Source organism: Physeter macrocephalus, chromosome 7, assembly GCF_002837175.3.
Source record: "Physeter macrocephalus isolate SW-GA chromosome 7, ASM283717v5, whole genome shotgun sequence".
Classification (NCBI taxonomy): domain Eukaryota; kingdom Metazoa; phylum Chordata; class Mammalia; order Artiodactyla; family Physeteridae; genus Physeter; species Physeter macrocephalus.
In genome coordinates, this window is record NC_041220.1 from 106969873 (window position 1) to 106994631 (window position 24759).

Here is a 24759-nt window from a genome sequence, read left to right on the forward strand (position 1 = left end):
AAGGAAGGGAGGGAGAGAGGGAGGGAGGGAGAGAAGGGGGGGAGAGAAGTAAAAATAACAAATGCTGGCAAAGATGTGGAGAAATTGGAACCCTTATACACTGTTGATGGAATGTAAAATGGTGTAGCTGCTATGGAAAACAGTATGGCAGTTTCTCAAAAATTTAAAAACAGTAACTCCACATGGTCCAGCAATATACCCAAGAGGATCAAAAGCAGGTACACAAAGCATGTACACCCATGTTCATGGCAGCATTATTCACAATAGCCTAAAGGTGAAAGCAACCCAAGTGTCTATCAATGGATGAACGGATAAAGTGTGGCAGGGACTTCCCTGGTGGCGCAGTGGTTGAGAATCCGCCTGCCAACACAGGGGACAAGGTTCGAGCCCTGGTCAGGGAAGATCCCACATGCCGCGGAGCAACAAAGTTCGTGAGCCACAACTACTGAGCCCTTGTGCCACAACTACTGAAGCCCACACACCTAGAGCCCATGCTCTGCAACAACAGAAGCCACCACAATGAGAAGCCCGCGCACTGCAACAAAGAGTAGTCCCTGCTCGCCACAACTAGAGAAAGCCCATGCGCAGCAACGAAGACCCAATGCAGCCAAAAATAAATAAATAAATATTTAATAAATAAATAAATTTATTTTTTTAATTGTCCTGTTTTTAAAAAAAAGTGTGGCATATCTGTGCAATGGAATATGATTCCGTTTTAAAAAGGAAAGGCATTCTGACCCCTGCTACACCGTGGAACCTTGAGGACATTATGCCAAGTGAAATAAGCCAGTCACAGAAGGACAGATGCTGCATGACTGTGCTCCTATGAGATGTCTTAGAATAGTTCAATTCGTAGGGAGAAAAAGCAAAATGGTGGCTACCAGGGGCTGGGGTGAGGGGGAAATGGGGAGTTATTTAATGATACAGATTTTTAGTTTTACAAGATGAAAGAGTGTTGGACATTACAAATGTAATGAATTCACAGTATGAATGTACTTAACACCACTGAAATGTACACTTAAATGATTAAGTTGGTAAATTGTACGTTGTTTATTTTATCACAATTTTAAAAGTTTTAAATATATATAAAGCAAATTCTACTATTGGCCTCACAAGCTGAAAGCAGAAGACAATATTATGTCTTGTTTATCGTTGTACCGACCTCATGCATATTCCAGGGTCTGATAAAGGACATACATTCAACAAAGTTTGCCCAAAACAACACAAGTCCTCTAGAAGTTTTCCTCCCAAAATGATCCATCTAAGAGTGTCACTGTTCTGCTCAAAAATCTCAGTTCTGGGCTTCCCTGGTGGCGCAGTGGTTGAGAGTCCGCCTGCCGATGCGGGGGACGCGGGGTCGTGCCCCGGTCCGGGAAGATCCCACATGCCGCGGAGCGGCTGGGGCCCTTGAGCATGGCCGCTGAGCCTGCGCGTCCAGAGCCTGTGCTCCGCAATGGGAAGAGGCCACAGCAGTGAGAGGCCCGTGTACCGCACAAAAAAAAAAAAAAAATCTCAGTTCTCTGATCCTAAATTCCTGCTCTAAATAATAAAAGTAAGGGGTATAAAGTATACAGGAACTTTCTGTACTATCTTTGCAATTCGTCTGTAAAATAGAAAGTTTATTTTTTCAAAATGATAGGGAGGGGTCTAGAGCAGTGGCATGGAAAGGGCTGTGCTAGTGAAGTGAAGAAAGGCAAGTTCTCCGATGGTACATCCAGCATAGCTGACAACAAATAAAACAAACCAAAAATATGCATATGAATAAGACTGGGAAGGAATAGGCAAAATACATTAGAAAGAAACTCGTAACCAAATGAACAAAAATAGCAAGAAAACCATAATGATGGTGAGGACTTGATCGATGTCACAGTCCCTAATCCCCCTTCTGGGCCAACATTAACCACCATTCATACATTCTCTCCCACGAACAGAGGAAACTGGATGGTGTTTTACATGAATTACGGCAAGAGAAGAGAGAAGGGCATGAGCCATAACAGGGAGCTATAATATTACAGCTCTGGCCTAAGAAGCCTCCAGTGAAGAGTAATGCAATCTCCTGGCTCCCTTCCATTGCTCAAAGCGTTATAGAAACAACTCTAAGTCACATTTTCTTAAATCTTGGAAATGCCCCAGTGAAATCAGAAACTTCGTAAGAGTGGAGAATCAATCCCAGGGCTTTGAAATGGCTTGATAAATGCATGGTTCGTTTTGATTACAAAGAGAAATAGCAAGATGAGGTGAGGCAGCCTGGTTGGGTGGCAAGGGCACAGGCTGTAACTCTGGGAACCTGGCTGTGCCACCAATGGAACATGGGAGTTCAGACAGGTCACTTCCATGCTCCGGCCTCTGTTTTCCCACCTATAAAATGAGATTGGTCCACAGCAGTGGCTCACAAACTGCAACAGAATCACCTGGAGGGCTTGTTAAAACACAGAGTGCTGGGCCGCACCCCCAGAGTTTCTGATTCAATAGATCTGGGGTGGGGCCCCCAAATTTGCATCTCTAACAAGTTCACAGGTGGGGTGATGCTGGTGATCTGGGACCCCACCTTGAGAACCAGTGATCTTTGCCACTGACATTTCAAGAGTTGTAACAAACACATCACGTGCCTTCTCACGCTCTTAAAGCCCTTCCTTCCTTCATCCATCCTTCCATCCATTTATTTGTACAACAAATATTTTAGGGACTCATACTATGCATGAGGCATTTTGCCAGGGGCTCAAAGGTAAACAAGTAAGATTGCTGGAGAAACAAAAATGCACACATATAGTATTGCATAAATTGTGGAGTACACAAAATATAGAGCGATGAGCTGGCACCAGACTTCTCATCTGCATCGTGGGAAACCAGAAGCCAGTGGAAGAGTAGCTAGAGTCCATTGAAAGGAAAGGACTGCATCTCAAGAACCCTATTCCCAGCCAAGATGGCACCCACTTGTCAGGGAAAAAGACAGAAAGATATTTGAAGGTATGCCAAATATAATTGTTTGACAACTATTTGTTGTTCAACTATGATCCAGGTACTTGCGATATAAAAATGTCAGTAAAATAAAGTATCTGTCCTTGATGAGTTTAACATTGAGTGGGGAAGCAGAAAAATAAACAAATAAATAATAAACAGAAGAAATGTCAGGAAGTGCTAAGTGCATGAAGGAAAGTAAAGCAGGGAAGAGGACTGAGGTTGACGGTGGTGGTCAGAAAAGGATTCTCTGAGAAGGTGACAGTTGAACAGACAAAATAAAGGACGGGGAGAAAAATATCATCCACGTAACTCACCTGAAAAAGGGCTTTAACCAAACAACCAGTGAATTAGGAGAGAGTCCTCTTAATGAGAGAAGATGAAGAGGAGAGGCAACGATGGTGAGCAACAAACTTTGCAACAGAATGAAGAGGTAGTTGGACATATAATGGAAGGAAGGAGAGAAGGAAGGGAGGGAGGGTGTAAATGAATGTATCATGGATGGATGGATAGATGGAAGGATGGTAGGATGATGGATGGATGGATGGATGGATGGATGAGTGAATGGGTGAATAGTCCAGTAGATAAACAGATTAATAGAAAAGAAAGCAAGATAAGAGAGATTAAATCCAAATGGATGAAGATAAACTGTCTGGAAATGTGTAATTTACATGCTATATAAAGACTTGTGATACAGAATAAAATTGGGGATGACTGAATAGGGAGCAGAGATGATAAACCTTTCAAAGTTCTCATGGTAAAAAGATGGGTACTAGGGGAAAAGAGGGAAACAAATGTGTACTCTAAAGGTCTTGTCTCACTGGAATACAGAGTGGGTGAGAGGATCTTGGAGTGGGAAGCAATGTGTCTTGCTGGGGGAAATGTTGCATATTTTGTTTTCAGGTAAGGATGGAGTAATACGTATCTGGTTATGAGAATGAGAAAAGGGGATCTAGCCATTAATGGACTAGAAAAACATAATAAAATGTTCAAAGTGCTCCAAAAAGCAAACATGTGGAAAAGGCACATGAGGCAACAATATGTAAAATAAATCATTATAATCAACATAAAGAAAAATAGAAATAATAAAGTCTGGGATATAAGTCATTACAATTAGAATGATCTAAGTCTCACATTAATTAATGGATGGGAATATTGAATTCAAAACAAAACCTAGCTATATGTTCTTTATACGAAACACACTTTTAACTAAGTGATAATGGTGGAAAATAGAGGGGTGGGCAAAGAGGAAGTAGCAATGCAAATGAATAAAAGGAGGAACAGCAATATTAATATCAGACCACGTGGGATTTAGGGTTCAATGTAATAAATAGGATAAAGAATACTTCCATGCTTATCACTACACATGAAAAAAAAACCATAATGTATGAGGAAGCTATAATAATGAAATAGCCCATATAAAATCATTTTTGTTTTGTATATTTAACTGCTACTTTACAAAAAAAAGAGTGGAAGATTTCAGAACTAGACAGATCTAGTAGACATAAGATATGACACAGAAGAATTGAATCACACAATTGATAAACTTGGTTTTATAATACCACCTTGCACATTGATAAAAATCAACTATGCTATAAAGACACAGTACACAGAGTATAGAGGAAGGTACTGACTGCCTGGCTTCAAATCCTTTTTCTACCACTTATTATAGTTGATGACCTTGAGCAATTACTTAACTTCTCTGTGCCTCAGTTTCCTCATCTGTAAAATGTGGATAATAAGATTGACTATCTCCTAGGGATGTAGAGGAGATTAAATGAGTCATAACATGAAAAGCACCTAGAACAGTGCCCCACAAATAGAAAATTCTATAAACGGGATGTTATCCTCATCATCGTCACTCAAGCACAAAGAAACACTTAATGAATTAGAACCAATTAGAAAGTCCCCCAGCCACATTCCTTGAGAATAATCCTAAAATGTCTAGTGTTGGCAGAGAGGAGACTCCTCCTCTGTGTTAGGCTCCCAGATCCCTTCTAGAAGTCTAGAATCTTGAACCATAGTCTCTTAGAGGTGGAAGGTTCCACAAAGTTAGTTTACATCTCCCATCTCATGCAAGGATGCTTCCCAGTGCATCAGGACCAGCGGCCATCTGGTCTCCACTTGGACATGCCCAGGGCTGGGAGGCTCACCCTTCCACCACCAGCTGGTGCTTAGATTACAATGCTCTTCCCCACACTGAACTGCAGTCAGCCTCCCAGAACTGCCATCCTCTTCCCTGGAGATTCTGCCCTGGTTCACTCATTCCTTCATCCATTCATCCATGAATTGATCCATTTGATGATTCAGTAAATATCAACTGGCACTTGTTACGTGTTAGGCACTGTGCCAGGAGCTCAGGTTATAACGGTAATTACATTCAGACAGGGTCTTTGCCTTCAAGAGCTCATCATCTGGTCAGATCAACAAACAAACTGAATGACACAATCCTGCTTGAGAAGTGCTAGGAAGAAAACAGGGTGTTATGAGAACATGCAACCCGGAAGCCACACCTGGTATGAAGGCATCGGGAAAGGCTTCCCTGAAGAAGTGACTCTCGTTTGCTGACCTGGAGCTGACGGGGGTGGGCCTGCAGCATTTTCCACCCCACCATCTCCACATCCTCTCTCTCCTGGACTGGACATCCTTTCGCTCCTCCTGGGGCCGCCCTCCTGCAGGCAACCATGTGACGCTCAAAGGGGGACGTGACACTCCACGTGCAGCCTGACCTCCTTTCCAATCATGCCCGACCAGCATCGGCTTTTTGGGCAGCTACATCATGAGGCTGAAATCCTGACATCAGGTTTACATTTTCTACTAGAGCAGAAATCCCATCCCCAAACCCCAAACATGCATGATAATGCAGGCAGTTAGGCAAGACTCTCTCACGGTGACCCCAGGCTGGACTTTGGGGATCACCGCTCCCTTTCCTGAGGGAATTGCTCAAAACTCCCTGCATCTTGATCTGCTCCAGAATTTTGCTGGGGGTTGCTGTTACACTCAGTTCTCTATATTCTGTGTATTCTTTCATCATATTTAAAATTCAAGGTAGCTTCCTGAGACCCTACATATTCTCCCTAAGTCCACTTAATTCCTAACTGACCTCTCAGCCTCCTGTTTTACTCCTCTGAAAACCAGGTCCCACCCTGCAGATGGAGTGATCATTCTGAAATACAAGTATGATCACATCATTCCCTTTGTTCAAAACCTTCAATGGCTCCCCACTACCCACTGGACAAAACCAAGATCTGAAGCCTGCAGGTAGGGTTCCAGCTAACTCAGATCTTGCTGACATCTCTGGACTCACTCCCAGACTCCAGCAAAAGCAGAAGGTCCTCCTCTGGGACCTTTCCCTAAACCCCCAAACCCTTGCCCCAGGCTACCCTTCTGCCTACCCACCCATCCCCTGCACATCATAACACTGAATCATTTAGTTAATAATAATAATGTATTTCTCTTACTAAATGCCACAGGTTTCTCTAAGCATTTTATAGGTACAAACTCACTGATTCTCACACAACCCTATGTGATGGTTGGAGGGTATCCTCCTCCCCATTTTACAGATGAGGAAACCGGGGCAGAAAAGTGAGGCTACATGGGGTGGGGTGGGGTTTGGTGGGGAGCTCTTAGCCATCGTGCTCTGCTGCCCCTCATTGTCTGCACCGTCTTCGCCCCCTCCTGCAGCTCTCCATGCAGGGCCAAACCTGAGCATCCTGCTGCCCCCAGGGCCCAGCCAGTGCCTGGCACAGAATGGGAGCTCAGTCCAGACTGAGCTGCACAAAACCAGACCAAAGTCTCTGCCCTGACGTCACACAAGTTGTCCCCATGCAGTGGGCTTGGCCACCTTCTCTGTTGTTCCCTGCAAGTCCCAAAGGTCCCTTTGCTCGATGAAGAGGACAGAAACCAAAGGGAAGTTAGAGGTTTTGCCTTCTCTGTCACCTGCTAATGTCACACCCTCTGTCCCGAAGCCAGGAACTTATCTCTCTTCTCTTTCTCACTCTGTCCGAATATTTCTGGTGACAGGGGCTCAACCCTCCTCCTGATGCCCTTTCAGCTTCCTGGTCTAGAAAATGAGGGTGATAACACCCACCCCAAGAACCGCTGGGAGACTGAAAACATTATGCTAAGTGAAAGAAGCCAGTCGCCAAGATGACATATTATGTGATTCCATTTATAAAAATGTCCAGACCAGGCGAGTCTAGAGACATAAAGTAGATCCATGGTTGTCTATTCCTGGGGAGGGTCTGCGGGATGATAGCTAAAGGGCACAGTGTTTCTTTTTAAGATGATAAAATGTTCTAAAAATTGACCGTGGTGATGGTTGCACATCTCTGTGAATATCCTACAAACCATCGGCTTGGGCACCTTAAACGGGTGAACTGTAGACTACATGGACTACGTCTCAAGAAAACTATTGTTTTAAAGAAAGGAGGAGAATTGCTAGGCACACTGACATGGGCTCACTATACCCATAGCAGGGACAGAAGCCCAAGGAAATGAGGAGTATCTGGAGAGGCTGTGTCTGCAGAGGAGTGAGGTGATCAAACTGAGATGAGCGTGCATTCTGAGGAGGGAAACAAGGTGAAGCCCAGACCCATGTTCACGAACTTGCTGCATCTGCCCCGAAGTCAGCAGGGTGGGCTGGAATACCACGGTGACCCACCCTGACCACCCCCTCCTTGGCCACACCAGACGCTGCCACAGGACTGCACACCAGGTTTTGCAATCCTGTTAATCATCCTCCAGTGGTTTCTGTGAGTCCTGGCTGCACTCCTAGACTGTGGGCTCCCCTGGGCGCAGGGGCGGTTGCATCCTCGTGTCCTGCAGCCTTCATCCTTCCCCTCTCCCTCCTGTTCTGCTCTCTGCCACCATCCCGCGTGGCACCCCGCCTCTCTTCACACGTGCACTTGGAACCATTTCTTTTAGCAACCTTCACTTTCTCACACATTGGACCGCCTGTTTCTAAAACCCATCACTGTGTCCCAATCTTTATCTCTACAGCCTGTACAGCCACCTGTCCTGGGCAGATCTTACCTAAGCAGCTCACGTCTGCCCCTTTACTTGCAGCCCCTTAGGGATAAGGAACACAGTGCTCTGAGCAGCCCTTTTCCAAGGATGGCACACTGGACAGAGATGTAATGTGTCGTATACATGGATGTGCCTCATTTTAAGTAAAAAGCACTTTGTAAAAATCTGATCTCATAAAAGTAGATTTGGGAGTGATTATTCACACACACAAAGAAAGCCTCACTGTGACAAACAACTGGGAAAATGCCTCTAAGGTACCAGCATTCCAAACGCACTCAATAAATGTGGCTATTAGTCTTACTGTCGTCATTGCCATGATTTTGTGTTAATAACACTTCTCTGGGCTTGAGACAGGCCAGAAACGAGGAAAAAGACTACCTTCACCACTGCGGTCTTTTAAGAGACCAGAAACAGAACAGAAACAGGACCCTGGTAATTAACAGGAAGAAATGGCTATTCATTAGGCTTTCATGTCACTGGACACACGGGACTGGCATGAGATATCCCAGCTGCTGCCACTTCTTCCAGAAGAAATCAATCTCTTTACTTAGCAAACAGAGGATCTGGATGAATAATCCATCATTTCCATTCATTTTTTAAAAGTGATCAATATTTTTTGTTCCAAAGAAAGTCTTCACTTTCTCACACCCTGTAGGTGGGACAGAATGTTTTCCTGCTCAAAGAAATGCCTCACAGCCCGTACCAAGACCCAAAAACTTTCTCTGGAAAACCTCAGTGCCCAGAATTCCACAGGTTGGCTCTTTCTCAGAGCCCCAGACTTCTAAGACCATCACAGAAGCCAGGGCACAGCTAAGTCAAACCTGTTTTTCCAGCTAGGATTCCAGGGAAATCCTCAGTCCCTGCTGGGGCTAAAGGCACCTCCCTTGGCATTATGGCCTCCTGGTGTACTTTGGGGATAATTAGGCTCTTGCTTCTTTGATAAACTGCAGCTCATTTACAGGGATAGACAGTGCTTTGCAAACAGTTTTCACTCGACCTCTCCCAGCTCCTCCCTGAGAGGTGGCCAGTATTCTTATTTTACTGATGAGGAAACCAGGACTCAGAAAGGCGAAGGTAACAGAGCTGAGACATCAAGCCAAGACTTCCAGGGTCAGCACCACTGCCCTCATCCACGTAGCTCACTTGAATAGTTATGTTTTTATGGGGTAACTTGCTGAGTGTCTAAACAGCCACACCCTTTACTGAACACCTACTATGTGCTCTCCTACACTGCCTCATTTACTCCAGCTCTACCTGGTGTCTAATGGACATCTCAAATGTAACACGTCCACAAGAGGAATCCTGATTCTTCACGCCCACACTTACTCCTCCTTTTGTCTTCCCAGTCTTGAGAAACGGCACCACCATTCACCCGCTGACTGGGGTCCCAGTGCTCAGAGTCTTCCTGGAAAGAGGGAGAGAGAGAGGAGGGAAGAGTGAAGAAGAACAGGGTAGGGGAGGGAGAGAGGAAGGAAGGAATGGATGAGGAGAAAAGAAGAAGGGAAGAAGAGAAGAAAGAAGGAAGAACAGAGGATGGAGTAGGGAAGTAGTGAGGGAAAGACCAAGGAAGGATCCTGCCACTACAGGAGAGCATAGGTCAAAAGCCTCTGTATGCAATATTTTTTTTAGCCTGTTTAAGTCAACAACCTCAAAATAACATTTTATTCTTGTTTCCTTGTTTGTTTGCTATGACACTGGATTCACTGCCATTTATAGGGTCACAAAACCACGAACTTCCCAGAAACAACCACTTTCAGAGCAGGAATCTGGGCCACGCTGCAGCTGTGTGCAGTTTTTCCAAAGGCAAGATGAACTAGACACAGTCCCTGAGCCTAAGAAACCTAAAATCTCATCCAGATGACAAGGCTTATATTCACTAGTCATAAGACAAGGCAGAAATTGACAAGCGCCAAAGAGCTCTACACAGAGAGAGCCGTGGCAGCCCATGGCAGTGAGGAGTAATTCCTGCCAGGTGTGTAGAGAAGGTGTCATTGGGGCAGACCTTTGAAGCGAGTGTGGGTGAGAGGGAGAGTAACTGTGTGCTGGGCGCCCACCCTGTACCCAGCAGGCACTGGTCCTACAAGCGTGTGATTCCCACTCTACACATGCTGAAACTAGAGAAGTGGGAAGACTAACGTGCCCAAGAGCATGCGAGGAAAATGACAGCCACACTCTAAGGGAGACTTAAATTCAGATCAAACACGAGAATTCAAGCAGAGACCTGTGATGTGTCCGGACCACACAGAGTGAAATGTACCCGGCCCCTCCCATGAAGATTTCTCAGGCACCCGCTTTCTCCACAGACTCCCCACCACCTCCTCCCTTTGACCTGCATCATGTCTATCTCCCTTCCAAGACTGCAAGGTCCTTGAGGAGGGGAGGGTTCCTGTCTTGACAACGTTTCAATCTATGTGTTGTGAGTACCTAGCAAGTGCTTCTATTCCCCGCTGCCTGAACATTTATCCACTCATTGATTACATCATTCATCTCAACCGCATTTTCTTAGCACCCACTCTATGCCAGGCCCTGAGTTGGCTCTAGGACTAAGAGATGAGCATCTTAGAGTTCCCCCAGTGTGGTGGAGGGGACAGAAGTGTCAACAAGAAGCACAGTGCCTTCCCAGGGCTCAGTGAGGGGTGAAGGAGTGTGGTCAGAACCCCAAAGGTGAGAGAGGGGGTCTGAAAAGCATCACTGGGGAGCACGGGGTGGGGCCTGAGCCCTATCTCCTAAAGTAAGGCAGGTGGGAGGCATTCCAGGAGGAGGGAACAGAATATGCAAAGGCAGGTAAGCATGAAATATTGTGAAAGGAAAGCCTTTGAGACTGGAGCACAGAATGCGGGCCAAGGAGAGGATAAAACTAAAGAGGCCATCTGGGCTCAGATCTTAGGGGGCCTTGAATGCCAGGATAAGGAGTATGGCCTCCATCATGGGGTCCGTGGAACCATGGCACGGCTTTAAACAGACAAACTACGGTTTGTGTAACCGTAGTTCCAACGATGGCATGTAAGGCAAGAGCCTGAAGGCGGAGAGAGGAGACTATGGCAATAATACAGCCTTAACAAAGAAAGAGAGAGAAGGGAAGGTGGGCGGGGGCGGGCAGAAAAGATGTGCAGGAAGATGGAGGCAGAAAAGACTGAAGGAGAGAAGTCAGAGGAGGAAAGGGCACAGAGCTGCTGTCGGGCTGCGGCTAGCGGGCGAGCAGGCTGGGCTCGCTGGGCACTCACCCGCCGGCCGGTTCGCTGCTTCGGGGACTCACCGCGGAGCCAGCGCGCGCCGGCGTGCGTGTCCTTGAGGCGGCGGCGCGCGGAGCTGCGGCCCACGTACCACAGCATCCAGAGCAACTGCAGCAGCATGAGCGCCGTGAGGAAGCACAGCAGGTCGCTCTTGCCCACGCCCGAGGCGTGCACGGCCCAGGCCAGCAGAAACAGCAGCCCCGCCACGAACACGTTCAGCCCATACTGGCTGCTCAGCGCCTCCGCCAGCTTCTGCGGGAAGCTGGCGCGGATGGCGCCCCGACGAGGGGCCGGGGACTCCGGGGACCCCGGGGCCGGGAGTTGGGGCGGCGGGCAGGCTGCGGGCCCCGACGAGCCCCTGTCCGGGCTGCTCCGAAACGCCTGGGGAGAGGCAGGCGCCCCCTGGCCCTCGGGCATCATTGAGGGACCCGCAATGAGTCTAGTCCCGGGGGTGGCTGCGACCCGGGCCCCACCCGGTGCCCCTGTCCCCTGCCCCGACGCCCTCTGCCAACCAGCCCGCTGTCCTGATCACCCTCGGACGCCTGATCTCCCGCCTTCTGCCCCCTGCCCTCGGTCAAGGCACCCACCCCATCCACTTACCACCCTTCCCCCCGCCCCCCGCCGACCCGGGCTGACCCCGGCTTCTTCGCGCTCCCCAGTTCGCACCGCCCACCTTCCCTCCCTCCTCAATGTCCGGGGCAACACTTCCGACCACTCTGGACCCACGCGGGCCGCTCCCCGCCCCTAGTGCCTCGGCCTGGGGCCAGCCCTGCCCCGACGGCCGCGCGTCCTCCCGCTCCCCGACCCGCGCGCCCGGACCCGCCCGTTGTCCTCAGCTCTGTCCCCCGAGCCGATGCCAGCTGACCCAGGCCTGCCCGGATGACAGGTGCCTCCCGCCGGCTCCCAGAGGTGGGATGGGGGGCAAGGTGTCGCCCTGAGCCGGCCCGATGGTGTGGGCGCGGAGGCGTGGCCGCGGCGGAGCGGCGCGTCCGGGGCTCCGCGAGTGAGTGCGCTCCTCTGGTGCCCCTGAGAGTCTCCGTAGCGGACCGCGGAGGTCTAGGTGAGCCCGGACGAACGCGTCCGTGTGCGTGAGTGTCCGCCTGTCCTCGTCTCTGCGTATTTCTACGGTCTATTTTCTCTGTTGCGTGTTGCTGTCTCTCTCTGGAGGTCAGACTTTGGGTGTGTCTGGTTGGGTCGGGGAGGATGGGAGGGGGTGGCAGCTCCTGTCCCTAGATCTATGAATAGGGGGACAGGGTGTCCTTTTCGTCTGTGTCTATGTTTGTCTGTCCGTCTTGTGTACCTGGGTGTCTGCCAGGAGATGCCCAGATGCGGACAAGACAGGAGCCACTTCCCAAGAAAAGAGATCATCTCTCTCCCTCCTCCAAGGGAATGGGGAGCTACTTCTGGACTGAGCTGAGCTGGGGCTGGGGGCTGCCAGGAATCCTCCCTGGAACCGGGGGAACCGGAGCGTCTCCCTCTGCTCCCCCAGGCCCCCCAAGCTGACCTCGTCCGCCAGAGTGCCCTGCTCAGGAGGTCTTAAGGGCTGGCGCGGCTGAGATCAGGGCTGGAGCAGGAAGCTGGTAGGGAGCCGCTGGGGGATGGAGCCCAGGGAAGGGCAGGCAGGGCTCACAGCGAGCCCCTTGTGCAGTAGCATAGGGCTCAGCACCCAGGAGACACCCTTTCCCCCTTGGTTTAACATCCTGCTGTTGCCGTTCTGAAATTCTTAATTTTTGAACAGGGGGACCCACATTTTCATTTTTGCAGTGGATCCAGCAAATTACGTAGCTGGTTCTGATTGCCAGAGGGTCCTGGCTGTGAGAGAGCCCTGGGCTGGGAGGGAGTCAACCTGAGGACTTGCCATCATTCACGTTTTCACTTTGTTCATTCATTTATGTGGTCGACACTCATTTATACTACACTGAATCATTTCAGGCTCTGTTCTAGGTGCCAGGAATTCAGTTATAAAAGACTGCCCTCACGGAGCTGACATTCTAGTGGAGACACACTCAATGGATAACTAACTCGCTGAGAAGCTATAGAGTATCAAACATGAGACTCAGCCCTGCCTTCCAGGAGCTCATGACCCAGGACTCCCTAGGGCAGGTGGGTTGGGCGAGCCCTGAGTCTGCCAAGAAGGGTGAGAGGTTCCCGGAGGAGGCACCACCTGTACAGTTGTTTTTGTGGGGGGTTTTTTAACACCTTAATTGGAGTATAATTGCTTTACCATGGTGTGTTAGTTTCTGCTTAATAACAAAGTGAATCAGCTATACATATACATATATCCCCATATCTCCTCCCTCTTGCGTCTCCCTCCCTATCCCACCACCTGTACACTTTTGATAGGAGTAGGAGCTGGTCAGGTGACATGGGGCAGGGCAGAGGAGGGCGTTCCAGAGAGAGGATGAAGCACGTGCACAGAAATGAGCGTGAAAAGGCAGGTGGAGAGCAGGAAACGTGTTCATCAGTATGAAGCTTAGAGTGTGCCCTTCAGCTGGGTGTCCCCAGAGCCAAGCCAGATGGGTGCTCAGTAAATAAACCAAAGAGTTAATGAATGCACAAGTGGATGGAGGCTGTATGAATGAGTAAGTGAAGTGTCGTCTTCTCATCAGATCAGTGGGAGGTGGGCCTCGGGATGTGTTTCCCCCTCAGTGCTCTAGCCCCTGACCTTGCTTCATTTTCCTTCTTAGCACACAGCGTTACCTGGAATGTGTGTATATCTGGGGTCTGTCACTCCCACTGTAATGAAAGCTCTATGAGAAGGATGAGGCCTGTCTTGTCCACTGCTGTATTTCCAACATGTAGAAGAGTGGTGCCTGGCACATAGTAGGTACTCAATAAATATCTGTTGAATTGTTTCCCCCCAAAAGATGTTGAAGTACCTGTGAATGGGACCGTCTTTGGAAAGAAGGTCTTTGCAAATGATCAAGTTGAGGTCATTAGTGTGGGTCCCAATCCAATATGACTGCATCTTTATAAAAAAAGGAAATTTGAAAATAGACACATACAGAGGGAAGAGGATGTAAAGATATAGAAAGAATGTCACCTGCAAGCCAAGGATTATCTGAGACTACCAGAAACTAGGAGGGGCCTGGAACAGCTTTTTCCCTCCCAGCCCCCAGAAGTAACCAACCCCTCTGACACCTTGATCTTGGACTTCTAGTCTTGAGAATTGTGAGATTATAAATTTCTGTTGCTTAAGCCATCCAGCGTGGTCTTTGTTAGGGCAGCCCCAGGAAACTAAGACACCCAGCTTATTCCTTCTGTGGTCCCCTGGGGACCTGTTCACTTCTCCATCCCTCTATTTCCCACATGGCATAATCTATTTTTTAACTGTCTTTCCTACTCTGAGCTCCCTAAAGGCAAGAACTACATCTGGTTCATTCTGTTTTCTAAACCCAGCATGTGTTTTTTTCTTTTTATCTATTGAAAAATGGGTCCTAAGCACCTCTCATGTGCCAGGTATGGGACCAGGCCTGGGGCCAACAAGACGAAACCCACAGTTTATGCTAAATGCCACGGGAACCTGGGAGAGAGAGAGCTTAGTGTCTGACAGGTGGCCAGGGCTCCGTGAATGCCCCAGAGTCCCATAAAAACCACCTCTGCTTTTATTTCACTCTACAAGTTTACAAAGCACACTCACATCCGTTATCTCTTTTGCATACGTCAGCTCAAGTCAACATGAATGTAGAGGGAAAGGCAGCACCAAGTGGTGGTTAGGGGGATGAGCTCTAAAGCCAGGCTGCGAGGTTTGATTCCTGTCTCCATCACTTCCTGCTGTGTGACCCTGGATGAGTTACTAAGACTCACTGTGCCTCAATTTCCTCATCGGTAAAAGGGACCTCTTAATAGTAACCACTCTTACAAGTTTCTATGAGGACAAAATGAGTTGATACATATGAAGCACTTTGGAAGGTGCCCGCCAAATACAATGTACCTAAGACCCTTTGTTATTTACTGAGCACCTACTATGTGTCAGACCCTGAGCTGACGCTGTGTGGCAGAGGCTGCCAACTGTCCATTAAACACATGCTCCCCTTTCGGAGCATAGAGCTGTCACAGGGAAGTGTCTGCCCAGCCAGGGACTCAATTCCCAGTGCAACTTGCATCTAAGTGGACCAAATGACTAAGTTCTGGACAGTGGGGTGCGGACAGAAGTGACACACACATCCGGGGCCCTAGCCCATGAAAAACCCCTATACAATCCTCCATTTTCTCCTCCCCCCACCCCCCCGCCACCAGCCAGATGTTGACACCAACACCCAGGGCAACCTTGGAGCCTCGTGCTGAAGACGGAGGAGCCTGTCAGCCTGAGCCCCCAGTGGCTGGTGAAGCACATTCTCCCTGCTGAAACTGGACCTTACATGAGTGAGACATGAGCTTCTACTGTGCTAAGCCACTGCAATTTGGAAAGGTATCTGCTACAGCAGCTAGCATGACCCTTAACTCGCTTAGAATACAAAGATAGATAACACACATTCCCCATCAGAAAATCAGGTGGGACTCCCTGGTCTGGGCTACCTCGATTCTTTTTAATAAGCAATGAAATGTAAGTTTCTGGACACCAAAGAGAGAAACTAAAGTCTGTCCCCTTTCCTCTCTACTCAAGACAATGGGAAAAACTGATTGAGAGATTTACCCACGTGCTTTCTGCCTTCTGCGGATGACATTTTTTCAAAGGTCTGAACTGCACAGGAACCTCAATGTCTTCTGATTGATCTCAGCTCAGCAGTGGGCAGACATGGGGGTGTGAGAAATGGTGGGCTCTGATGGCATCCAGGCCCCTGGCTTTCACCTCTGGAGCACGTTTCTCCACCCACATTCCACAGTGAGAGCTGGTCGCAGGGCTCACCTAGTTGTAAGGGGCTGGGAATGCCCTGACCAGGCAGCTGCTCTCCTGTGACAATTCAGCGCCTCTTGGATGATGCTGAGAAACGCTGCCCTGAAACACGGGCTCCCCAGTTTCAATGAGGATGACAGAATCCCCAGAGGGGCAGAGGCCAACCAGACGTGCTTAACTGCCACAGATAACACGGGCATAGTTACTCTGATCGGCAACAGGACCCGAGTGCCAATTAGAAGATTTTGTCCCCACTTGTGTTTGCTGGTGGCTACATAATCCCAGAGTTTCTAAGAATAAGAGAGGTGAGCAGTGTATTAGCTTCCTGGGGCGCTGTAACGAAGTACCACCAAGTGGGCGCCTTAAAAGAAATTTCTTGGCTCACAGTTCTGGAGCCTGGAATCTGGAAATCAAGGTGTCGGCAGGGACAGGCTCTCTCTGAGGGTTCTAGGGAGGAGCCTTCCTTGCCTATTCTAGCTGCTGGTGGCTGCCGGCAATCCTTGGCATTCCTTTGCTTAGTTGCATAACTCCAATCTATATCTCTGTCATCACATGGCCATCTTCCCTCTGTCTGCGTCTGTCTCTTCTCCTCTTTCATAAGGACACCAGTCATATTGGATTAAGGGCCAACCCTCCTCCAGTATGATCTCGTCTTAACTTACATGGTAATTACATCTGCAAAGACCTTATTTCCAAATAAGGTCACATTCAGAGATACCAGGGGTTAGGACTTCAACATAACTTTTGGGAGGCGCAATTCAACCTACAACAGGCAGCCTATTAAAGCATTATTGGATCTATATAACTGGAAAATCTCTAGAGAAGGTACATAGAGACCTATCTTGAATCATTATGCGAGACAGTCAAAAACTCTCAATTCCCACACCTGAGCCAGTTCACAGACCTGGAACCCTTGAATGAAGAGGGAGCTGGTCTCCTCGAGAAAAAGCTCTGGAACGCTGCCACAAATATACTGGGGATCTTCCTCCAAGGCTCCACAAAAGGACATATGGCATTACAGCAAGGTGATCATTCGCTGGGGAGAGGTCCAAACCAGGTCTCCTTTTCTTAACCTTTTCTTTTGAAATAATATTAGATTTACAGAAGAGTTGCAAAGATAGTACAGACTTTCCTATTTACCCTTCTCCCAGCTTCCCCTAATATCTTACACATCATGGTACCCTTGTCAAAATGAAGAAATTAACACTGATGTAAAACCATTAACTACAGGCTTTATTCGAACTTAGCTACTTTTCCCACTAATGTCATTTTTTCCTACACGTATCTTTTGGAAAACACTAGATATGGGCTCTGAGTGGATGCTAAGTCCTGAGGATTGGTGGAGTCCACGGTCATTTCTTTTGCTGGGAAATAAATTCCTTGATCAGAAGCCAAGAATACCCTGACAATTTTAAGAATCTCCCTGAGTGTACAGATGGGAAAGCTAGCAGAAGCATCATGGGAAGGAAAGGCAAATACATCTTCAGAATATGTCTTATCCAGGAAGAACAAGTCTCCACTCCCTCCATGACGGAAGGGGCGTCATATAATCAAACACCCACCAGGCAGGTCTCCCCAGGGAAAGGTGCCACATCAGCAGCTCAGCATTGATCTCTGCTCTTGGCGTCTGTTCCATTGTGACATAATAAACTACCCAACTTAGTAGTAAATAACAACAATCATTTTGTTGGATTTTGTGGGTCAGAATTTGCAGAGGACACAGCAGGAATTGTTTTTTCTCTGGTCTACAATGTCTAGGTCCCTCCCTGGAAAGACTTGAACAGCTGGGGGTGACTCAATGGCCAGGGCTGGAATCATTTAAAGGTTTCCTCACTCACACTCTGGTGCTTGGAATAGGATAACCCGAAGGCTGGGCTCAGCTGGGACTCTCGACCAGAGCACCTCGACGTGGCTTCTTTATGTGTGGCTGGAACCTCTCACAGCGTTGCATCTGGGCTTTGAAAGGGAGCATACCAGGAGGGAACATCTGCCAAGCAAGCATTCCAAGGGAACTAGCAAAAGCTGTATGGCCTTTACGACCTAGCCTGAGAAGCCACATAGCATCATTTACGGCATCCTATGTTGGTGAAAGCTGTCATAAGCCCGCCCAGATTCAAGGGAAGGGGATAAAGATTTCCCCCTCTCAATGGAAGACGTTTCCAAAATTTTATTTTTTCAGATCATCACAGCAGGTTCTGCACTCAGCACTCTGTTAACCACATCAGCCTTGGAGAGATTTCTGTGTTGCCGAGCACATGCCTGGCCTCCATCCCTGCCCCCGTGTACCTTGTACCTGGGCCTGTAGAGCAAGCACTGGGGTGGCCAGGCCACAAGGCTGACGGACTCCCACAGAACAGCCATGTCATCCCGCTCCTCTGTAGGGGACACCGCTGGTGAGCATTCACATGAGATGCAAATCTTCATACCCTGAATCCATTCTGAGAGGTCCATCCACACACTTTCCCCCCAAACCTCCTTGTAACCAATCTTCAGATTTTATTTCCAAGTCACTGAATATCTAGACAAACTGGTAGCCTGTTAGCAACCATCCATGAGTTCATGTATATTTGTACTCTGGACGTCTCTAAATCCAGACAAAGTGAACAACCCTATGTACCACTCAACACTCTGCCCACTGGGAAGATTTTCCTTTTCCACCCTTCCCTTCAGGGATCCCTTTGGGTGGGGCTGTAATGCTGCAGCTGTCCACATGGTTGGACATCATATCATGATGGTTGGTGTTGTCATATCACATAGAGCCACCTGTAAACTAAGTCTGAGCTTTTTCTCATCAGTCATGAAAAAAACCCCATGAGACCACAGGTGTGAATTAAAGGAAAGGAGACAATGCAGGAGGAGTGGTTTCAAAGGAACCTGAGCCACCTGTGCATGCAACTTATTCATGGCTTTCAACCCTGCTCAAGTTCAAGTCGTCTACATCATTCCTACTCAACAATATATCACTGCTGGGCATGCCCAACCTTGTGGTTTGGTGGGTCAGATGACTCCAGTCCATGCAATAGATGGACATTCAGTCTCTACTAGGGCCTAGTAGCAAGTGAGAAGTTATTTCTCAAAAGGGAAATAATTATCTACAGAAGAAGGTATGGATTTGCTCTAAAATCCTTGTGGTCTGTGCTGTGACCCTCCTAGTGGTTTGTGCTAGAGTCTCCAACATAAGACCACTATTTGCCACAAACACTTCAAGTGCCATTGGCTTTGTTGGGTTATAAGATCCAAGTGGGAGAATGTGTGCACTACAGGCTGGAGATGCTTCCGAGCCTTCTCTTGCTCCAACACCCACTCAAAATGGGCAGCCTCCCGAGTTCCTCAGTAAATAGGTCAAAGTAACACACTTAGATGTAGTCTATGTTGCCTCCAACGTCCAGAAATCCCTATAAGGATTTGCCTCTTTTTTAATGGAGGAAGCACAAGGAGCAGCATCTTGTCTTTCATCTTGGAGGTGATATGCCAACACGTTCAAGATCACTGAACCCCCAAAGACTTCACCAAAGTTATAGCCTCCTGAATTTTAGTAGGTTTTCTCATCCACCCTGTTTCAGATAAGACATCTAAAGTACTGGCTGCTTCCTGCTCATCAGATCCAATGACTGTAGATCATCAGTGTAGTGGCCCAGTATGATATTGTGTAGAATGTCAGATAATCCAGTTCTGTATTATGGGAGATAACAAGAGTCAGGTAGCTCTGAGGCAAGGCTGTGAAGGTGCACTGTTAGACCTGCCTGGGAAAAGCAAAAATGGTACAGCCTCCACTATTATGGGATCCTATCATTCCAGCTGCTGCTAGGGAGACCAGTTCTATAACAGCATTCCTGCCTCAGCATGGCCTACAGAGGACAGTCACTGTTGACCAACTCAATGATGCCTGTCCCTTCTTATTGGCATATTTCTTATCTCCATGATCAACGGAGAGCCTTTGGGGTCCTCCAAAGATCAGCTGGTAGGTTTTCTAATCTTACATGGTGGACCCATTTGGGCACGCCCACTTCCCTGAGTCCGCTGATCCCTTACCCACAGTGTGTCATGGCGATCCTGGCATCTCTAGTTTGTTTAATATGGGCCATGACTTTTTCCAAGTCTCCAAGAACCATAACAGCAGTGGATTAGAACCATCTCTTCAAGCCCTTGCCTGGCTGTTGAATCCTGTTTCAAAAGGGAGCACCCACACTGACAAACTCTCCCTAAACCAATGTTATAGGCTGCTTTTAATCCAGCACCACCATGATTTACTCCCAGGCACAGGCTCCTGAAGTATTTGTCAGTATATGTTATTCAGGTCCTGAAGCACCTTTGCCATATGATCCCTCTCTCTACTTAGCAGGCCAGCACATCCCCAGTAAGGCTATGCAAGCATCTGATCTAGAATAATGGATGGGTGGCCAGGAGGGACATGGGGACAAATCTGGAGGAGAGCAAGCATTGCTTTGTGAGATTCCTACCGCCTCTGGGGCCTCAGCATGGTCTTGAAGCAAGGAGTGGCTCTATCACCCAGGAAGAGGGAGGTGGCCCTTCTGTAGGTCCAGAAGGTTCTGAGGAATCTAGGAGTGCAAGGTTCTCAAGTGCATTTCACCAGTTATCCCCTTCCCAATTCTCAAATTCCTGCTCCTTCCCTATCAGGGCTCTGACTCTGGGATATTTTCCTAGACTGAGAATTCAGCCTCCTCTGCGACTCTGCTACTCTCACAATTCAGTTCTGTGCTGATCCTTCGCTATGTCTACCCTCCAGCTCCAGGAGGTACAGATTTCTTTAAATGCTACCAAGAAGCTCTTCTGGGACTTCCCTGGTGGTCCAGTGGTTAAGAATCTGCCTTCTAATGCAGGGGATGCAGGTTCGATCCCTGGTCAGAGAACTAAGATCCCACACGCCATGGGGCAACTAAGCCCACGCACCGCAACTACTGAGCCCAGGCGCTACAACTAGAGAGCCCACGCGCCGCAATGGAAGATCCCTCGCGCCACAACTAAGACCTGACACAGCCATAAATAAATAAATAAATAATTTTTTTTTTTTTTTTTTTTTTTTTTTTTTAAAGCAGCCGCAGCTCTTCTACTTCTCACTCTCTGAGACTTGTTCTAGTGGAAGAACCACTGGCTTCCACTAAAAAAAGGATGACACAGAGGGCAGAATAGAGCCCAGAGGGTAGAGCCTAAAGCTTTGCACAGTCCTAAGAAGCAGCACTGGTCCCTAATCAAGAGAGGGAGACATATGCCCAGCTGGCTTTCAGAATTTTTAGAGAACAGAGGCCGCGTGCCTTGTTATCCCTCTTTGAACGGCAATGTTATTATGAGCACCCTATGTCTATCTCACCCCTGTATGTTTGGTGTGTAATTGGCAGGTAACTTACCTTTAAAGGTGTGCAGACTGAGAGGACCTTGCACCTGATGAGGCACCTTTTATTGATTTAGATGATGAGATCCGGGAGCTCAAGCCTGAACCTGATGCTGTAATGGGATGAAACTTCAGGGATTCCTGGAAGACAAATGACTTTTGCATGTGGAAGGAATCTAGAGAATTTATGAACAGAGATTAGACGTGGCAATTTTCACTTTTTTTTTATTGAAGTATAGTTGATTTACAACGTTAGTTTCTATTGTACAGCAAAGTAAATCTCATATATATATATATATATAATTCTTTTTCATATTCTTTTCCATTATGGTTTATACAAGATATTGAATATAGCTCCTTGTGCTATACAGTAGGACTTTGTTGTTTATCTATTTTACATCCAGTAGTGTGTACCTGTTAATCCCAAACTCCTAATTTATTCCTCCTCCATCCCCATTCCCCTTTGGTAACTGTATGTTTGTTTTCTATGTCTGTGTCTGTTTCTGCTTTGTAAATAAGTTCATTTGTATAATATTTTAGATTCCACACATAAGTGATATCATATGACATTGATATTTGTCAATTTTCACTTTTTTTTTATTGAAGTATAGTTGATTTACAACGTTAGTTTCTATTGTACAGCAAAGTGAATCTCATATATATATATATAATTCTTTTTCATATTCTTTTCCATTATGGTTTATACAAGATATTGAATATAGCTCCTTGTGCTATACAGTAGGACTTTGTTGTTTATCTATTTTACATCCAGTAGCGTGTACCTGTTAATCCCAAACTCCTAATTTATTCCTCCTCCATCCCCATTCCCCTTTGGTAACTGTATGTTTGTTTTCTATGTCTGTGTCTGTTTCTGCTTTGTAAATAAGTTCATTTGTATAATATTTTAGATTCCACACATAAGTGATATCATATGACATTGATATTTGTCTTTTTCTGTCTGACTTCTTCACTTAGTATGATAATCTCTAGGTCCATCCATGTTGCTGCAAACGGCATTATCTCATTCTTTTTTATGGCTGAGCAGTATTCCATTGTATTTATACACATCTTCTTTACCCATTCATCTGTTGACGGACATTTAGGTTGCTTCCATGACTTGGCTGTTGTGAACAGTGCTGCTATGAGCACTGGGGTGCATGTATCTTTTAGAATTCAAGTTTTCTCAGGATATATGCCCAGGAGTGGCATTGCTGGATCATATGGCAACTCTATTTTTAGTTTTTTAAGGAAGCTCCCTACTGCTCTCCACAGTGGCTGCTAGACTATGGCAATTTTAAACACGACCTCCAAATTTTTTGGTACTCTTCCTTTAGGATGGGGCAAAGCCATGTCCCCTCCCCTTAAATAGGGGATCTGTGACTGCTTGACTACTACCATAGGATGGAAGTGACACTCAGCTTCTGAGCCCACGCTTTAAGCAGTAGCTTCCATTTCCTGTCCCTAGGAACACCGTGGTAGATGGAGTAATGGCCCCAAAGATGTCCACACCCTACTCCCTGGAACCTATAAATATGTTGTGTTACCTGGCAAAAGGAACACTGAAATGAAGTAAGGATTTTAAAACACAGAGATGACGTTGGGTGACTCAGGTGGGTGGGCCCAATGTATTCACACGGACCCTTAGGAGTGAAGGCGGCAGCAGAAGAGTGGGTCAGAGCAATGTGGCAATGGAAGAAGAGGCAGGAGAATTTCAAAGTATAAGAGGGATGTGTTGACCCACTGTCCTAGGCTTTGAAGATGGAGGAAGAAGGCTACACAAGCAAGAAATGCACGTGGCTGCCGTCTCCAAGCTGAGAACGGCCCTCAGCTGCCAGCCAGCTGGGAAATGGGGATCTCAGTCCTTCAGCTGCAAGGGACTGAATTCTGCCAATGGCCTGAAAGAACAAGGACATGTTTTCTCCCCTAAGAGCCTCCAGAAAAGGGATGCAGTCCTGCCGAGACCCATATTAGACTTCTAACCAAGGAACCGTGAGATAATCAATTTCTGTCATTTTTAGCGCTATTGGTGGCAATCTGTTACAGCAGCAACAGAAAACTAATGTAAAAGCTCACCCCTGAATCCCAGCTGCTATGCCATGAGGACACCCAAGCTGCCCATGAAGAGGTCCAGGTGAAGTGAAATTGGCGGCCAGCACCATCTCGCCAACCACGAGGGAACCACCTTGGAAGTGGGCCGTCCAGTCCCAGATGAGTCACCCCACGCATAACAAGCTGTTCCTACCAATTCCTGCTCAAATTTCAGATTCCTGAGCAAAATAAAGGGTGGTGGTTGTCCTAAGGCACTTAGTTTTGGCGTGGTTTGTTATGCAGTGATAGGTGATAACCAGAACATACAGACAGATGCACGTGGAAGTCAGCCCAGGGTATGAGAAGGAATCCCAGGTTTTGTGGCGGCATCATGACAGGGGTGGAGGGATTACGAGGAGTCCTGCTGGTCCTGAGAGAGAGTGGGGATCAGGCTGAGGGCTGGGTGTGCGGGAGCAAGGAAAGCAGTGAGCTGAATGAACTCCAGGGTCCACTCCTACTCCTGAGTGTGGGCTGGGGAGGGACCAAGTTCCTGACATCCTTTTGGACTCTATTTTTATACATAAAGGAACATTACACACACACTTTTGCGTCCATATGTCCAAATACAGTTTTTTTTAATGAGGAACACAATTGGATATCATGAGCCTGGAGAATTCTTCGGTGGAGTTTTGCTGTAAAGGGGACCTAAAAAGTGGTTCATAACTGGAGAAGCGTGAGGGAGCCCTATCTTGGGTGTTTGTTTGAAGATGGTAAATAGTACAACACATTTGTATGTGGATAGGAATGATGCATCTCAAGGCATCATGAATATACCCAAAGTGAGGTATAATAAGGTCTGCCAAAGCTACAGCTCTACTAAAAGCTAGTTGCTCACATTGCCTTAGAAATAAAATAGCTACTCATTACATTTCTGCCGAATTGGGAAAATCCCATTCCTCAACTTCAGAACTGAATCTGAGAGACTTAGAAGAGATCTTTGTGGCCTTTTTAGGAAGAATTTACTCTTCTGTTCAACTCCCAATCTTCCCTTGACCCGGAGCCTGCAATTTGTCTTTCAAATTAGTCCTTAGTGTATGTGAAATATTCCTGATTGTTATTTATTTTTATTAATTCCATGTAAACATTTCTTAAAAACTACCAAGCTCTTTCCCACCTCAAGAAACACTGAGCTGGGCTTCCCTGGTGGCGCGGTGGTTGAGAGTCCGCCTGCCGATGCAGGGGATACGGGTTCGTGCCCCGGTCCGGGAAGATCCCACATGCCGCGGAGCGGCTGGGCCCGTGAGCCATGGCCGCTGAGCCTGCGC

At 47.4% G+C, this 24759-nt stretch overlaps 2 protein-coding genes across 4 annotated transcripts in view; both read right to left on the reverse strand.

The window, feature by feature from the left end:
• The window catches only part of OTOP1 (otopetrin 1), a 44276-nt gene extending 32637 nt beyond the window's left edge, over positions 1-11639 (reverse strand). Inside the window, exon 1 of the mRNA XM_055086143.1 lies at positions 11243-11639. Within this exon, the coding sequence (XP_054942118.1) occupies positions 11243-11639 (397 nt within the window). The remainder of the gene's footprint in view (positions 1-11242) is intronic.
• Positions 11640-18084: 6445 nt separating this feature from the next.
• Positions 18085-24759, reverse strand: part of TMEM128 (transmembrane protein 128) — an 18607-nt gene continuing 11932 nt past the window's right edge. Inside the window, exons 5-6 of one of the 3 annotated variants that reach the window (XR_448818.4) lie at positions 21423-21547; positions 18085-19728 (exon numbers count right to left, since the gene is read on the reverse strand). The gene's annotated coding sequence lies outside the window, so the exon portion shown is untranslated. Of the gene's footprint in view, positions 19729-20744; positions 21548-24759 lie in introns of those variants that run through there. The other 2 variants (XR_003680614.1, XM_028492134.2) reach the window with 2 other exon arrangements.